Here is a 19,239-nt window from a genome sequence, read left to right on the forward strand (position 1 = left end):
TGTTAGCAGATGGAATCAGGATTTGTTTGTTTGTTTGTAAGTATGCACAAAGCTACACAATGGGTATCGAAACCTGGTTTCTAGCGTTGTAAGTCCACAGACATACCGCTGTGCCACTGGGGGGCTGGGATCAGAATTAAATTAAAATATCCGCAGCTACTAACGATCAACAAGGTATTGTTCAATTCTGGGTTTGATTTTTTTACGGAGAAGGATAGAATCTAGATATGTGTCTGCTCATTATATAATTTAGTATACACATTTCACTACACAGTTTCCTCCAGGTGCCGGTGGGATGCAAAACTGCATAGAATAATAAGTAGTTGCCACATTGCAAGCACACTGTAATTGCAAACTACATTTTTAAAGGCAGTACTACAATATGTAAGAGAGCCCTGATATCAAGAGTATCGATAGGTTCAACAATAATCGAAAACACCATTGCAACAAAACGAACAACAACAAAGGTAAAAGCACCTCGTCTATCCGTAGAACAAATATGCAACACGTAAAAAGATTGTGTTAATTAATTCCACGTCACTGATATAAATATCACGTGGAATTAAGATCGTGTAAAAAAATAAATGAGCAGCTGGCGACTCTTGACCATGAAGAAGCCCTTTTAAAAAACCGAACAACCGAAATATTCTCAATACATTTTCGCATTCCAGCGCCACCTGGGGGTAACTGAGAAGTGGAATGTGTATACTGCTGTTTATTTAATGGATATATAAATAATCGCCATACGTATAATGTACACTCCACCAGTTTAGGAGACCCTGTCTTTTTCTTTCTATTTGCCCTTTCCAGGGTTACTGATGAGGGGTGGAATTCCCCGAAACCGGTATAGCTCAGCGGCAAGTGGTCGTATTTACTTTTTCTATGGGTATTTGTTCCTCACAAGCTTGACTAGGCCCTGTTACCCAATATAGGAATCAAAATTATATAAAAAAAACATGCTGTTTATTGTGACCTTTTTTTGTTTACAGTCGTTCCTAAAATAAACAGGAATGCGTTATTGAATAGAGTTGTTTAAACATTTGTTTAACAACAAGTAAAAGCTTAGGATGGTCTATGCTTTCATTGGGGGTGTATCTGTGGGCCAAACTAATTTCGGAGAATTTCACTCCTCATCAGTGACCCTGGACACTACCACCAATGAAACTTCAGACCAAACCAAGCCTTTATAGTAGTGAGGTATCGAAAATCGAAATGGTGTATTTAAGTGTTTTATGAAGAACTTCAAAATATCTATAGAATGATAGGTTTCTTTTTTGTGGGTATAAAACACTTAAATACACCATTTCGAGGAAAGAATTATCTTGAATTAAACGAGTTTAATTTTTTATACTTGTATTCTATATACATTTGTTGTAGTCATAAGGCAATCTTTGTAGAATTAAAATAGACAAACGATGACCATTTTTTTACATTATGTTGTTAGTATTTGGAGGAATAGCGTCACCTGACTCTTGTCCGTGCCATTAACCTTCTCACGTGTTCTGTAAGGAATAATACAAGAAATTACTGCACGTGCTGTACCCCCACAGAGGAGTTCCGTGGACTGCATACTGACAACCTCTATAAAATCTTATCATTTCAAGAACACGCATCTTTAATTGAATATTTGATATGTAACAAATTTTAGTTTTATAACCTTGCTTTTGTGTTCTTTTAAGAAAATACCAGTGCTATGACAAAGTTTAACAACAAAAGGTTTCTTAGACTGTGACACAGTTTAACAGAAAAAGGTTATTTAGACTGACAGTTTAACTATAAAAGGTTTCTTAGACTGTGACACAGTTTAACAGAAAAAGGTTATTTAGACTGACAGTTTAACTATAAAAGATTTCTTAGACTGTGACACAGCTTAACACCAAAATATTTCTAAGACTGTGACACAGTTTAACAGTAAAAGTTTCTAAGACCGAGGCAGACACCGTTTAACAATAAAAGGTTTCTCAGACCGAGACAGACACGGTTTAACAATAAAAGGTTTCTCAGACCGAGACAGACACGGTTTAACAATAAAAGGTTTCTTAGACTATGACGCAGTTTAATAATAAAAGATTTCTTAGACTGTGACGCAGCTTAGTACCAAAATATTTCTAAGACTGTGACACAGTTTAACAGTAAAAGTTTCTCAGACCGAGACAGACACGGTTTAACAATAAAAGGTTTCTTAGACTATGACTCATTTTAACAATAAAAGGTTTTTATATTGAATTAAAAATTAAATATTTCTTAGACTGTGACACAGTTTAACAGTCAAAATTTCTTAGACCGAGACGCAGTTTAATAATAAAAGATTTCTTAGACTGTGACGCAGCTTAGTACCAAAATATTTCTAAGACTGTGACACAGTTTAACAGTAAAAGTTTCTCAGACCGAGACAGACACAGTTTAACAATAAAAAGCTTCTTATACTGTGACACAGTTTAACAATAATAGGATTTCTTAGACTGTGACACAATTTAAAAGTAAAAGTTTCTTAAACTTTAAGGTTTTAACCACAAGGCTTAGGTTATACTGCTAAGCATAATACAGGGGGTGTATCCTACTGTACAATATATCTGTATTTTCTTTTCTTACAAAACATGGTGCAAACGTGGAAATGAAGCTGGAATAAAGGTATTAGAAACAAAGGGAAATAAATAAATCTTTTTCGAACCGCTTCAATTAGTGGACTAAGAGATGGGATCAACAGTGTGTGATTACGAAGCAGTAAAGATGGATAAAAATAGTCACGTGATATGACAAGACAATTTATAGAGCACGAGTTAATTGGACGTAGCATAGAGTTCCCTCTTTCGCATTTCAAACTTTGTTTTGTCTGCAGAGTTCCACCCCACCCCCTTTAATATAGACAGTCCAGTCCTGTTACGGCCTGGTGAACAGGCATGTGCCGTCAATAAATTGTTGAAAACATCTATTCAGAACATAGGGTAAAACACTGAATGCTTGAATACTCCCAGAAACATTAGCAAGCTTGTGGTATCACGTTTTTCTCTACTGCTGGAATGTAAAAATTATGTAAATAGTCCTTAATTACACGGTTAGCCAAAGAAAGTTTGTTTCTTTATCCTGTACAGTGTACTAGAACGGTTGTAATATATGTTGTAAATCTTTTTTTACTTTTGTATTTCATTCAAATAAAACTAGAAACTCCGTAAGTCAATGATAGCCACTTTTATATCCAAGCCAGCTAATTTATCGTCTATAACACACCAATCCACCCTTCCTGGCGCCTGTTGAAGTTATTGGAGTATTTAAGTTGTTCCTCAGTATGAAGATTGAGAAACGGTTCATGATACTATGGCGCTGACCTTTCATTTGTAACTCTGTAAAATTACGACCTGTTGTTGAAAAGACTGATAAAAAAAACGTATGGAGGGACCATTGTGCAATAGATGATTTGCTTTCAAACTAAAATCGTTTAATCTCGTGCTAATAAAATAACATAATGTAGTTGGACGTTGGAAGAAAAATATGGTAATAACTCAAAGGTTATCTTACCTTATAAAATCGCCATTCGAGTTTTGATACAACACAATAGATTAGGATATAAATTCTGACATGATTCAAGTATCAATATCAGAATTGAAATTCTTCAAATAGTAGATGCTATCACCAACTAACAGTCAAAGTCAGTACAGTACAAGAATCAGGATACACACTGTGTTAGCAAACGAAGTCAGTAGGATACACACTATATCAGCAAAGTCAGTACAGTACGTGATGTCCACCAAGAATCAGGATACACACTGTGTTAGCAAACGAAGTCAGTAGGATACACACTATATCAGCAAACAAAGTCAGTACAGTATGTGACGTCCACCAAGAATCAGGATACACACTGTGTTAGCAAACGAAGTCAGTAGGATACACACTATATCAGCAAAGTCAGTACAGTACGTGATGTTCACCAAGAATCAGGACACACACTGTGTTAGCTTGAAGTAAAGTCTCTTTTATTTCTCAACTTATAAAGTATATTTTGAGGAATTCATAAAATCTCTACTTATTTATTCGTAGATATTACTATGGGACATAAATTTAGGCCAAACTGTGATTTGTTTTCCTTCTTATATACTATAGAACAATATCAGCTAACCAAGATTTATTCCTGACTGATTATTGTCGCTTATTTCACTTTCACGATCCTGCTATCAAGTGAGAAGAATACCGAAATCTGTGTCTTCAGTAAAGCAAAAACGATTCCATGAACTCTTTTCAGAAAACTACACACAAGATAGTCAAGTAAATAATAAAAATCAATCTTTGTGTCAGAAAGGAAAGTAAAGGCCTCCTTTTGCCTCAAGTCCTTCTTTTGTTTCTCCTACAAACATCATAACTTTCACGGAATAAAATAAAATTAAAGGGAAAGAAAAAAAAAAGGTTTGATAGAAAAGTTCCAAGTCACTCTCATAAAGTGATACTCATAAAGTAGTAACAAACAATTAATAATCACAACTAAATGGCAAACTTGTTAACTTATTACAATACATTATTACAAAACACAAAAGAGACGTAAATAACTTGCACAATTAGTTATTATTTGCATTTGCTTTAAACATATACAGTGTATTTATCAATGTATGACAAGAGATATTGTATCAAGTGTACTGTATTACTCCCACAATTCAGCCAAGATGTTTGGTTGCTGTTTGACCTTTCACTGTTTCGGTTAAGCTCACAAAGCATTAGTAATACCCATAGCAGAGTTTGTGCTGGTCAAGCTATATTTTCCAGTGTTCCATTAGTCTCTCTTTTTGTCCTTCGCCAAATTTTCTGCATGTTTGGAAACACTGTTTTGCTTTAAAATGAATCTCTGTCTAACACATCTTGTTCCTGAGGGAATGACATGATGGATGAGAATCTGCTTGTAACAGTCACCATTCAGGGTGCCACCATTTTACGTAGATCACCAACACCGACACTTGTATCGATCTCCCAGGATGCTTCACTGAAGATACTCTATTGTGACAGAATTCTTCTCTTTGGCATGAAATAATCTGTCACTCATTGTTGCCCACCAATATGAATTTGGACTGATCGTAAAGAGCAATATTTGGATTGATCTGTAAAGAGCACAATCTTCTCCAACTCTTCTCACCTCATTGTATAATAGTTGGTGCTCATTTCGGTTTGGTTATCTCGCTTTAATTTTGAGTCTCTTAAGTAGTGGTTTTTGAGCAGCTACACATCCATGAAGATCACTTCATGGTAACGTGTATTTTATTGTTTTATAGGCAACGTTCACACTTATATTTACAGCTAAATAATGGCAAGATGTCTTCTGGGTTGTGATGTGTCACACAAAGGATTTATCCTGAGCTACGTAACTTACTTTCATCTACACTCTTGGGAGTTTTCATACAATTCCTAATGTAAAATGAAAAATTGCTTTACTCTGTAATTTCAACCGGCCAAAAGTTTGATTTCTACACATTTGCCATATGACATTTTTGTCTTGAGAGACTAGAGAGCATTCACTATACATTATGCATTCATTATGTTGGTGTGGCATTGTCTGATTGGTTGGATGACTATCGACACATGACTGAACTCTTGTGTGTACTTCATTTTTATGAAACAGATGTTGAGCAATCCCATAATATCTGTGTTTTATAGTTACTTTGTTCTCTTTTTCCATAGGTATTTCCAATAGTTCATGTTTTTGTTACGTGTCTAAGTTTAATTATTACGAAAACGCCCAAATCTTGAAAGGAAAAGAGTGGCCCAAAATAAGATGGTTAACTTATGGTATTTTTAATAACTCATTACTGTAACATTATTGTTAGAAACGCCGTTATTACGAATCTAATGTAACTCTCCCAACAGTACTAACTCTTCTCTATGTATTTTATTCTAAGCCAGAGCTACTGAGTAGGGATAGTTCAGAAGGTACATTGAGTCTTTAATACCATTTTGTCACTAGAAACTGGAGAAGAAAAATACTAATAAATGCTTTTCTTAAGAGACAAAATTACAAATTACACGGTAAAACATTAACACGTGTAAGAACTTTGTTCTTCTCCTGATCTTTAATTCTACTCTTTGTAAGCAACAATTCTGTTTTTAAAAGAAGAAGGAAACCATCTTGAACACAGAACGAATACTTCCATCCTTAAGGCAGATTTACCAAAGGGGTGGGGGCTGAAAATGAGATATGGCAACTGGCAGCTTGCTGGAAATTTAACTTGTTCTTGCTGTTATTACGAGGAGGTCTACGTGTATCTGTTACGTTACGAACCCAGAAAGAAAGCCAACAACAAATACTAGATTCTTTGAACTGTTTTTTTCCTTTACTTCGATACAATAGATCGGTTACGTTGTTAAGAGTGCCGTTGCAATGGAACACATCTTGGCTCTTTTACGCTTTCCAGCGCGTGGAATCTCACATTGATCTTTGTTGTGTGTACACGTTGGTTGTAAGGGGGAAGTCCCGATAGAGGGCGAGCCGTTTTTTCCACAGCTGTTACATTTCCCATGTGTGAGCTGTGGATACTGTTAAGTACTATAAGGACTGGGTCTGTTTATTACGCATTTATTGGGGTTATGCTTTTCGTATTATTCAGCATAATTCTAAAGTATCATTTTATATCCAAGTATTTTATTTTTTGAAAAGACTCTTCTTCAATATTTAATCGAAGAGTATTGGAATGTGGTTCCTCTACGATGCTCAAAATTAGAATAAAAATGAATAATTATCGTTTGGTTCAAAGACAACAGACGAATAATCTCAACGTTCTCTTACGCCCGAAAAAATTCTAAATCATGTCCAATGCAAAACAAAAAAAGAAGAAGAAGTCTTGAAAAAATAAGTTTTATACCGTAAGTTATGATAAATATAGTAAAAGTTACAAAAATTCCATTAAATGTTGGTTTAAAATATTTTATGATCTGATATTTATTACAGCACTCTGTCACTAATTTCCTTGTACCTACTCGTGTTTCCTACCAAACAATATTTGTATATATTAATGTCTTCTAGCAACCAACACTTGTACTTATTCATGTCTCCTAGCAACCAACACTTGTAGTTATTCATGTTTCCTAGCAACCAACACCTGTACTTATTCATGTTTCTTAGCAACCAGCACTTATACATATTCATGTCTCCCAGCAACCAACACTTATACGTATTCATGTCTCCTAGCAACCAATACTTAAAACTTATTGCTCTTTATGTTCGCTAATTTGTATTCAAATGGTCTGGCGGTCAGGCTACTCGACTCGCAATATGAGGTTCGCGGGTTCGAATCCCGTCCCTAAACATGCTCGCACTTTTAGCCGTGGGGGCGTTATAATGTTACATTCAATCCTACTATTCGTTGGAATTGTAGCCCAAGAGTTGGATGTGGGTGGTATTGACTAGTTGCTCCCCTCTAATTTATCACTTCAAAGCTATAATGACTACAGCAGATGGCTCTCGCGTAGATTTGTGTAAAATTCAAAACAAACAAACAATTACTGAAAGGCAACTTTATTTTTCTCTAAACTATTCCACACTAATAGAGTAAATTTATTGACCTTCGAAGTTTCATGTTCTTCGATTAGGTTAGGCCTTCAACCACTCCTACGTGATAAACCCTCAGAAACAGTCTGAATGTTTATGTTGTTGTTTTTTGTGGATCCAATAAATATATAAGATGTACGGCCACGTGAGATGGATTCCCTACTGTCTTAATTTATGCACTCCAAAAGGTGCCTTTTTTATGATTCATTAGGCATTCTCACGGATGAATCGCCCGTGGGGTTAAAACACATAGTGGTATAGGTAGGTGGAAGAAATGACATGATGACCAGGAGTGGCACCTTTAAAACACTCTTACCATTGGACACTGTCTAATTAAAATTCGATCTTTGCCGAAGGTGATGCTTTCAAAAGTTACAAGTAACTAACACGTCGTTTCTATGCACCCCATCTTGTCTATGTATAATGCAAGCAGATAAGCCGGTGAATAATCAGGTAGGCCTGGGGCAAATGTTAGCGCAAACCCAAAATGATACAAGGGCTGTAATGTCCAACACGTCTAACCGAATAAGACCACTATTGCTGGCATTTTTTTTTTCATCCCACTATTACAGTTGTTATAACGGCTTCCTGAAATTGTAAACGTGAATTGGGAATTGCGTTCTGGCTCAGTGTTACAAATACCTAAGGTGCTTTGGTACTTTAAACTTTTTAAAATTTTTGAGATGGCTCCTTATGTTTTTGCTTAAAGCCTTCTATAGGTAGAAAGCTGAAATCTCTTTGATAGCAAGTTATACATCTAATTTAATACACTAAGGAAGATGCGTTAGTTTTAATTAAGCTCAAGTATTACGACATGCTATTTGAAACAAATCTGTAGAAAAGCTGATAAACAATAACAAAAATAACCTTTAAAAATCCGTATTTTGAGGTTTGTCTATATTTTTCAGCACCGTTATAATAGTGTAAGTTGCCTCAATTTGCTCTTTTTTCCCTTGAAACTTGTACAACGCTAACGAATAGTAATATGGGTTTTTAATCTTAAAACTAGAATTTGTCTGACGTGTCTCGGAGAAAGATTACTTTCTAAGTTAGATTTTTAAGTGAAGCTAGTAGAGAATATAAAAATAATGAGCCTCGGAGAGATATCGAAACCTTAAAATACGTGTAAATGAAACCGATTACAGTAGTCACACTTATTTACCTTTGGATGAACGTTCACAAGATGCCAATTCATATACCGAATTTAGTAAAACTGTCAGACAATTTGTTATTAAATTAAAATAACTAATATAATGTCAAAAATACTTGGCCTAATTGTGGTATGTACTTACATAAATACAACGGATAAAAAATACACTTTACAAACCTAATCCATTTCTCATCATAATGATCGTTGTGAAGCGATTTGTCCATAAAACAGGCCTTCAATTATTACTGTGTCTGTAGTATCTAAGCAGGCCGGAAGCACACTGGCATTATCCGAAAGGTCTCGTCAGTATTGGATATTATTACACACTTTCTTTACTTTCAATCAGGTGTTCTTGTAATAAGGGTTAATTAGCATTAAGTGTACTGCATTTGTTGTAAAACACTGTTGTTTGTTTGTTTTTTCGTCCACGTGGACCTCTTTTTGTTAATTGTTGTTGTTTGTTTCGTTATTTAGCTTCCGTATAGACAACACTGACCATATTATTGATGTCAACAAGGGAAATATACCTTTTGAATACGACCAAGTCAATATTATATGTCCAGTCTACACTCCAGGGACAGAAGAAGAAGACGTAGAAACCTATATAATATATAATGTAAGGACACTTAGATATATTATAAAACAAATCATAATAATTGAGTAGTATGTTTTGTTCATATAAATATAATAACGTGTGTTTATTTGCTTTTAATTTCAGAACAATTAAAATAAAGGTTTTGGATCATATATGATTTTAATAAAAGGATCTCCTATAAGGTGAAATTTTATCTGTTTCTAAACTTCAGTTATGTTTGGAATAAATAACGATTTAATAAGGTAAAGTTTTTATGTGTTTCTAAATATCACTTCTGTTTGGAATAAATTATGATTTAATAAAGTAAAGTTTTTATGTGTTTCTAAATATCACTTCTGTTTGGAATAAATTATGATTTAATAAGATAAAGTTTTTATGTGTTTCTAAACTTCAGTTATGTTTGGAATAAATAACGATTTAATAAGGTAAAGTTTTATGTGTTTCTAAACTTCAGTTATGTTTGGAATAAATAACGATTTAATAAGGTAAAGTTTTATGTGTTTCTAAACTTCAGTTATGTTTGGAATAAATAACGATTTAATAAGGTAAAGTTTTTATGTGTTTCTAAACGTCACTTGTGTTTGAAATAAATTATGATTTAATAAGGTAACGTTTTTATGTGTTTCTAAATATCACTTCTGTTTGGAATAAATTATGATTTAATAAGGAGAACTTTAATGTATTTCTAAACGTCAATTGTGTTTTGAAATCAATGGGTAGTGGATGTGTAAGTGATTTGATTTTAATTCATACGCATTTTTGATCTATTTTAGCTTTCATCAGATCAATGTAAACTGAACTGAAGTAATTGAAAATTGAAAAATCTATTCGTTGAAACGCGTAACTCTGAAAAAAACCCCACAAATAAACAAATATATCTTATTTTTTCCAATGTGTATTTTAATACAACTGGTAACCTCTTTGGAAAGATTATTGACATGTTAATACAAAATATATACTATATAATTCAGTATCATTATAATTATTTTTGTTGATAAATGTCAATAATAATAATTGCATGTTATACACATATGTAAAAAAGTCATATTTCACACATTCTTTTACAAACTTTAAACCCACTTATTGACGTTGCTGTTGCGACATTTAGTTACGAAGTTTCTTAATACGTGTTTATTGTTGTGATTTAATGCAAGGCTACACAGTGAGCTATCTGCGTTCTGGCCAAGAAAGGGAATTGAACCTCGGATTTTAGCGTTGTAAATCCGTAAGCTTACCGCTGACTAAAAGGTGAACCACATGTATAGTAAAGACTCACGTATAGCAGATAATCCATTGTCTATTTCTACTTATAACATTTTGTTCTTTGTGAAATGAAAGACATTAGAAAAAACTATATTGATGCGCATGGCTGAATTACATCGGATGTGACGTCAGCAACTAGATTGCAAGCCTTTTTAGAGATGTTATTACCCTTTCGAAAATATGTTGTTTTCACTTATCTTTAGATATTTTCTTAGGTGATACAAAAACTGTTTGATGAAAAGTAGCCAATGAACAGATACAAATTGTAGCCCTGAACTTCCGAAAGCTCGGGCACATTTCGCCGTAGTTCTCCACAGTTCTAACATAACGAACGCCAACATGTTATTAGTTAATCTTTAGACAAAATTTCATTTCAACTAGTGAAGAAAGAAAACCAACGAACCAGCTTTAGTAGATAATATTTTTTGTTGTCACAGGTTTCTAAGGAGGAGTATGATTCTTGTCGAATAAACAACCCCAACTCACGAGTTATTGCCGTCTGTGATAAGCCTCATCAGCTCATGTACTTCACAGTCACATTTCGTTCGTTCACCCCCCAGCCTGGCGGTTTAGAATTCAAGCCTGGCCAAGATTATTATTTTATATGTAAGTTATTAAATCTTTCAGTGTGGTTATCCATTTATCTGTCAATAAGTTCGTCCACCGACGTACCTGCTCGTCCATCTGTCTTATCTCACTAACTTATCTACTTGTCAATCCATTCTGTATGTTCGTCCATGTATCTATCTAACGAACTAACTACTTATCGTTTGTCCGACTATCTTTCGATCTATCTTTCTGTTCATCCATCTATTTGATATACTGACGATCTATCAATACCTCCCCCCCGACTATTAATGTATTCGTCGATCCATCTGTCTGTCTGTTCATCAATCTACTTACCTACCTGTTTCTCCATCTATCTATCTACTTATCCGTTCGCTCGACTACTTATCTCTCTATTCATTCACCAGACTATCTGTCTATCTAGAACACAACATTCTGAATTTATGTTCTTGAGTAAAGCAGAAGCGATCGATTACGTCAAGTGAGTAATAACATTAAACCTATCGTGTCACGTGATTCTGTATTAACTACGTGCCTAGAATGCATTCTTGATAATATATGGTTATGTCATGCGGTTAGTACCAAACTTTTTAAATTCTTTCTATTGCAGTTATCAATAATTGAAATAATTGGCTTGTTGTGGAATGTATTTAGCATTAGAAAAAACTTAAAACAAAAAATAACTCGATCCTTAACATTAACTGTAAAAACCAACCCATAATTTTACAAAGCTACAAATTAAGAAAAAATATTAACCCATAACTTCATCTACGGGCGAATAATAAATCAACCCATAATCTCATTTGCATTAGAAAGAAAATGGCATTTAAAAAACAAATCGACTAGGTTTATAAAATAACAAAACACAATTTAAGTGATTTTTAATTATGTTTTTGAAAAAAAAATCGGTAACTATTGTAGTGATCTAACAGCAGGAGTCAGGAGTTTAGTCGTGCTGATGGCTAAAAGAATAAAATATATAATTTAAAAAAAAATTCATGTAAAAAAATATAATAAGAAAAAAACAAAATCCAACTTTTCGTACTTTCGAACCTAATCAATTACAAAGTATGTTTTTGTATAACAATGCTTGAATTATATCACACAAAGATCCAGTAACACAAACTAGGGTTTGGTTTCATATCTTGTATTTTATATCTAGAAACGCCTCATCTGTCATTAAAATGTGTTTGAAGTCAGAAACTACCGTTTTAAGGTGCTACCGGAAAGAGTAATTAAACTTTTTTAAGTTCTTTTAAAAAAGTGTCAGCTTATATTTAACATAGTGTGTGTGTGTGTGTAATAAAATTAATCATACTTTTTTTAAATTCCAATCCATCGAAAATATTAATTTAGATCGTTATATTCCTTAGCGACATCTGGTGGAAGGCTTGATCAACTAAACCAGCGTATGGGTGGACGCTGTGCTTCTCGTAATATGAAGATTATCTTCAAAGTGTGCTGCGATCCCACGAAAAGTAAGGTTTTCAGTATTTATGAGGTTGTTGATGAAAATGACGTTCGACTGTGTTTGTTTATATAATTTTGATTTATCCTTTAAATGTCGCAGCGAGGCCATAATACAGTTTTTATCTCTTTATAGTTCGCATTAGTTAACTTGAACGTATTGTTACGTCTCTGCTCATTTGTTACTTTCCGGTATAAATTCTTTCCGCGGAACTTCAACGATACAAGTTCTTTCTTAATTAAAACTAGTTTATTCTTTCTTGATACAACTTTTTGTAATACACAGAATTTCCACAGTCACTTTAAACTTAACAATCTTTATAACACACGCTATAAATCACAGTGATTCACACACTTACTTACGGTGCCTACTGTTCGCTTGACTCAATTATTTATCTCTTCAATCTATCTGCATATCTATCTATCGTTGGCTTTAATTGCCGGGCTTATATACAAAAAAAAAGGGCGTCTGGCAAACTCTCGGACATTCGCGGGGTTCCTCGATAATTCATGATCCTTCGAGAACTCTAGCGCGCATGTTCACAGCGTCGCGTGACTTCCGCTGTCGTAACAGTATAATGGCAGAAGTAATATGGAATTACTAGTTTGTAAACTACTTGTTCCAAACACAGTTGCCATTATTTTATATTTTCTTTTTAACCATACTCCAAGAGTAAATTTTGATACATAGACATACATAGAATTTAACTTAAGGACAACAAGGGATCTGTTGGGCCATCTAGACTGTCTCATCCATTAAACTGAACTTTAAAATTAAAATACAACACTCAAAGCCAGCCCTTATCATTCAAATATTTACCAAGTCTTCCCTTAAACACCCTTAAATTAACTGCATCCATCACATCTGAAGGCAACTTTGCTTCAGCCAACCACCTTGTTAGAAAAATAAAAATGTCTTACCTGAAGATGACTCCAACCTGCCAAAGTTTATACTTCTGTCCCCTAGTCTTACTATTCTCACCATTAAGTATGAAAAAAGATGACGAATTAACATATCAGTTACTTTTATAATCTTAAACACCTCAATCTGATCTCCTCTAAACTTTTTTTTTGAGAGAAAACAATTCCAGTGATCTTAATCTTTGTATGACGACTTTTTACAGGTATCATCTTAGTACCCCTCCTCTGAACCCTTTCCAACAATTCAATGTCATTCCTAAGGTAAGGAGCTCAAGACTAAACACTTGACTCCATATTTGGCCTGCTTAATGACATCAACAATAACATTACTATCTCTTTAGACTTGTCTTTAACATTTCTGTAGTTACCACCTAAAATCCCATTAGCCCTACCACTAGAAACAGCATGCAGCTTGGATCTTGGACGACTTAAGAGACTGATCAACCATTACACCAATACCCCTTTCTTTCATGACACTGTTAAGGTTATTCCAATCCATGTTATATTTATAATTCAAGTTATGATAACTCACACGAATTATCTTGTATTTATTTGTATGTGTAGTATGTACACCATGGGAGATACACACACAAATGTGTAAACACATACCTGTAACTGAGAACTTGAAATATCTTTTTTTATGTGTGTATTGTAAAGAAGAAAACATGATAAAATTCGTCAGTTAAAGGTATATTGCTCAGTAAACATGATTGAAACGAATACCTGTAAAATCTCTTCTTACTCATTTAACATTAGAACAAATAGCTCTAAAATCTTGTAACTTCATTAAGAGTGTATTTTAGCGACAACGAGGGAGCTATTGGTCCATCTAGGCTATCCTATCCTCTAAACTAAACTAAAATTATTTTTAAAAAACCTTATAGCCAGTCCTTATCGTTCATACAGGTATCAAGCTTTCTCTTAATCTCACTTAATTTACTGTTTTCACAACATATGAAAGCAATCCATTTCAAAGGCCAACCACCCTGTTAGAAAAATAAAATTATCTTAACAGAAGATGACTTTTACCCTGCCAAAATTTATATTTGTGTCCCCTGGTCCTAATATTCTCACTGTTAAGTATGAAAAAAGATGATGCATCAACACTATCAATTCCCTTAACAATCTTAAACACCTCAATCAGATCCCCTCTAACTTTTTTTTCAAGAGAAAACAATTTCAGAGATCTTAACCACTCCTTGTACGACAACCCTTCCATCTCAGGCATCATTCTAGTAACCCTCCTCTGAGTTCTTTCCAACAATTCAATGTCCCTCCTAAGGAAAGGTGTGGTGTCAGTTCTTCACACCTCTAAGGTGTGATTTCGCTCCTTTTGTTTCTAGGGGCATACTTCTTAAGTTATAAAAATAAAATTAAAAACAGTCAATATTTATTCAAAACTATTATGTACACGTAAATGAAAAGAAACGTTGCAGCTATTGAACGAGAAAGGTTGTAGTTGCTGAAACTCTTAATGAAAGATTACTGTGAAAAATTTCTTTTCATGTCTTTAATCGTATTACTAAACATATGTGTTGGTCATTAATTCCCTATCAAATGGTATAAACGGACAACATATGTAAGCTCCATCTGGTGTAGCATGTAATCTGTTTCTACTGATTAAACACGACAGTGGATTCTAGCATCACGAATAGAAGTTACGAAAATCATGAGGCATGGTTGAGATTATGGCTGAAAACATTGCTAACTACAAGGGTACCCAATTGATGAATCAATGCATTCTAATATTTAAGAGAGAGAACTGCATATTAATTGAGTTATGTTAATTACTGGGTTAATTTTTCAATTTTGATCTATATAGGAAGATTGCTTTCATTATAAGTTGATGATAAGATGAGGAAACACTCTCAATCAATCTTAACCTTACTTTCTCTCCATGGTTATTGTCTAGGAAGTGTTTGTGGTTTCGAGGATATAATTTATTCCATGAACTCCACTTACCATGTTTCACTTCTTATCATATTAAAAAGTCTGAAGATCAAGGCCAACAAATTTATTTGGCAAGAATTAATTGGAGCATCAGATAGAATACAATGTTGCATTCTAAGAATTAATTGGAGCATCAGATAGAATACAATGTTACATTCTAAGAATTAATTGGAGCATCAGATAGAATACAATGTTACATTCTAAGAATTAATTGGAGCATCAGATAGAATATAATGTTACATTATAATAATTAATTGGATCATCAGGTAGAATACAATGTTACATTATAATAATTAATTGGATCATCAGATAGAATACAATGTTACATTCTAAGAATTAATTGGAGCATGAGATAGAATACAATGTTGCATTCTAAGAATTAATTGGAGCATCAGATAGAATATAATGTTACATTATAATAATTAATTGGAGCATCAGATAGAATACAATGTTACATTATAATAATTAATTGGATCATCAGGTAGAATACAATGTTACATTCCAATAATTAATTGGAGCGTCAGATAGAATACAATGTTACATTCCAAATACATTTTGCTTTCTTCACCACAGAGAAGAGCACTACTGCCATCAGCTCGACTGTGTCAAGTGCAACATTTCCCGCCCGTAAGCCTTTGGTTACACCTTCTACCATCACCACTACGACCACCACCATGCAGCCAACATCTACAGATGCTGACGTACTATTTGGATGGTTTAATCCGCGTTTCCCTCTAAGCCACCAACAATTAAGACCTATGTAGTGCCATCTCGAGAAGACAAGAAAAAAATAATTCCCAAGAAGAACGGTAAGAAACCGAAACGACCCATGTATTAACGTAACCAACTCGCTAAGAAACCGAAATATACATCTCTGCTATATTTCGACTGTTACGCTATTTATATGTTGCATTGGTGGAAGTAGAAATCTATGTAAATTTCATGCTAATCAGGAATCATGAACGTTTATTTCAGAACAGGTGTAGTGAAAATACTATTTATAAAAACAATTTTTAAAATATGTCTATACTTTAAACACAAGCTGATGAGATTAAAAGTATATACTAATTTATATAATACAGTCTTGGCCAAAATGTTTGCATACTGTTCTATATTGATGTTACTGTGTACATGCATGAAGTAGTTATTGAGTAAATGTCCGAGTAGAAACAGGGAAGGTAGCTTGTGATCAGACAAACATGTACGAGTTGTTATTCTGATCTGTATAAGTTGTTTTGAACATTTGTTCGTCAAAACAAACATACACACCTGTTGTGTATAAAAGGGTGAGCTTTTGATATAATCTTTTTCGAAGCAGATCAACGTTTTATTTAGGCAATTTCTCTGTACTTGGTGTAGAGTCATGCTTTGTCACGTGTCAGAAGTTATAGGGTGTCAAATTGTTCGACGGTCCAAAAATGATATGAAGCAAACGGACATTGCCAGAACAGTAGGGTACTCCCAATGTACTGTATCCAGAATCCTGAAACGTCATCGGACTACAAGAAACCTTGTTCCAGGAAAGTATACTGGTGGACGCCGAAAAACTACTGTCCGAGATGACCGTGTGGTCAGGTTAGCATGCCAAAGTTGAAAGAAGTCTTGCAAAACCTTACGACAGAAATGGCATAAATACATTCATTCCAAAGCATCCAGAAGAACAGTGAATAGGAAACTGACCAAACAAAGTTATTTTGCAACAAGGGCTGTCTGCAAAACGATATTAACCAGAATTCACCACCGTCACCATGTTACTTGGACAAGACAGCATGCCATCTTACAGTTAAGATACTGGCGACATGTTATCTTTTCAGATGAGTCCTGTTTTTGGTTTGTTAAGGCTGATGGTAGGATTCGTGTTCGTTGTTTACCTGGAGAACAGATGAGGGAAGACTGTCTTTCCCACAAAGAACACACAGAAAGTGGTGCAGTATATGTTTGGGCAGCTATTCATCATGGTGAAAAAACTGCTCTTTATATCCTCCAGGGAATCATCAATGCGCCTCCTACAGGCATCACATGGAGATGAGATTTCTGCCATATGCTAGGGCAATATTTGGCAATAACTTTATGTTCCAGGATGACAGTACTACTGCCCACAGTGCACGTATTGCCAAGGATTATCTTGACCAGCGGGACGTTATAAGATTGCCATGGTCAGCAAAGTCTCTAGATTGTAATCCCATTGAGAATTTTTGGGTAGAACTGAGCCGGAAAATTTCTAACCACGACCCTTAACCAGCTACTATATTTAAGTTGCAGCTTTTTCTAGTGACAAGTTGGGATGAAATCATGGTGTATTACATCAATAATCTCATGGACAGCATGTCATGTCGCCTTGCAGAGGCTATTGGAGTATGGGGAGAACCAAACAAGTACTGAATGTTTAGTATGAACTGATATAAGGTTAGAGACGCTATTTAAAATAATTTGATGTTATATTTCGTCATTATATATGTTTTGGTAAGGTTTTCTTGTGATAGATGAAATGCTGAATTACACATCTCTCTACAGGTGTTTGAAAAAATTGTTTGTTGTTCTAATAAATCGTTCATGATGTCCATAGAACCTGTCTTATTATACAAATTACATATGTAGATGTTTAATATAACATGCATTTCTCAGTTTGACAGCACTAAGTAGTGTATTTGTATTCCATCTTAATAATGATCTTATTTGTTACAAAATATGCAAACATTTTGGTCAAGACTCTATTTAGTATTTGTCATTTAGTAAAGAAACTCCACTAATATATAATATGTAGTATTTCTGTATTTGTTACCTTGCAAAAAAAAGCCAATATGTAACATTCAGTTTGAAATTTGGATTAATCTATAGTTTTTAAAATAATAAACCAAATTAACAGCACCTAGTGTCTAACGTACAGGGTGATGAAGAAGAAAGTTTCGCATTTCAGCACGTCATATCTTACAAAGCAGCACGGAGTACTGGAAGGTGGAATATAACATGGATGTTAAGGATAGCATGCAGGTGCAAATGCCACAGTTGATACATGTTACAACCAGGGGTACCACAGTGGTTTCTTTCGCATATTTACCATGTGTATAAATGGGCTTGTCGATCGAAGAGCAGTTCTTTCAACCCTCTTGAAACTAACAACTGAGTAAGGAGGTGTAAGGATGCAACGTTGAGGCAGCTATCAGGGAATACCATAGAGTACATATAACGTCTACAGAGGGTCTTGTTTCAGTGTTGTTGTTCGTAAGTTCATAAAAACATTTGAGGAAATAGGTTGCACTTGTGATGAGCCAAGTACACTTACACATACTAAAGCCATCGTTGTAGTCAACCATGCCATGGCAAATACAGACACCGGGCAACATAACATGCCCTGTTGCATCTATGCATACTTGTTGAACTGTTTGTAAGGTTCTTCGGGCAACTGTTTGAGTGTTTCCTTACAAGCTGCATCAAGATCAATTTAAACTGATATTTTGATTTTGTGTTGCAGTTCTTGACAAGAGTGGAAGTCCATTACCAATGGCCTGTCAATATCTAATGGGCTGATAAAGCATTGTTGTTCTTTCTGGAAGTGCCAACTGCATTATCTGGTCAGAAACTAATCCACATGTAACATTTTCTACACTCTTTCATGTTGCTAAGTTGACTTTGTTATTGGAAGTACGTTTTGAAAAAATCACCAGCCCATGGAGTACAAACCTATACAGTCAATGCTGCACGGTACCATCCTACAGCAACAAAATGGGAGAGACATTATGGTTTTAATGAAGGATGGTACCTCTCCGTATATTGGTAAGCAGATGAAATGCATCTTGTAGGAGC

At 34.5% G+C, this 19,239-nt stretch overlaps 1 protein-coding gene across 2 annotated transcripts in view; it reads left to right on the plus strand.

Annotated features, from left to right (window-relative positions):
* LOC106458473 (ephrin-B1-like) overlaps nt 1-19,239 on the plus strand; it is a 369,101-nt gene that overhangs the window by 344,912 nt on the left and 4,950 nt on the right. For both annotated transcript variants that reach the window (XM_022384689.1, XM_022384691.1), the window contains exons 2-5: nt 9,147-9,288; nt 10,968-11,136; nt 12,471-12,575; nt 16,009-16,244. In XM_022384689.1, coding sequence (XP_022240397.1) covers nt 9,147-9,288; nt 10,968-11,136; nt 12,471-12,575; nt 16,009-16,199 — 607 coding nt within the window. In that variant the 3' untranslated portion in view covers nt 16,200-16,244. The remainder of the gene's footprint in view (nt 1-9,146; nt 9,289-10,967; nt 11,137-12,470; nt 12,576-16,008; nt 16,245-19,239) is intronic.

This window comes from Limulus polyphemus, unplaced genomic scaffold, assembly GCF_000517525.1.
Source record: "Limulus polyphemus unplaced genomic scaffold, Limulus_polyphemus-2.1.2 Scaffold468, whole genome shotgun sequence".
NCBI classification, from domain to species: domain Eukaryota; kingdom Metazoa; phylum Arthropoda; class Merostomata; order Xiphosura; family Limulidae; genus Limulus; species Limulus polyphemus.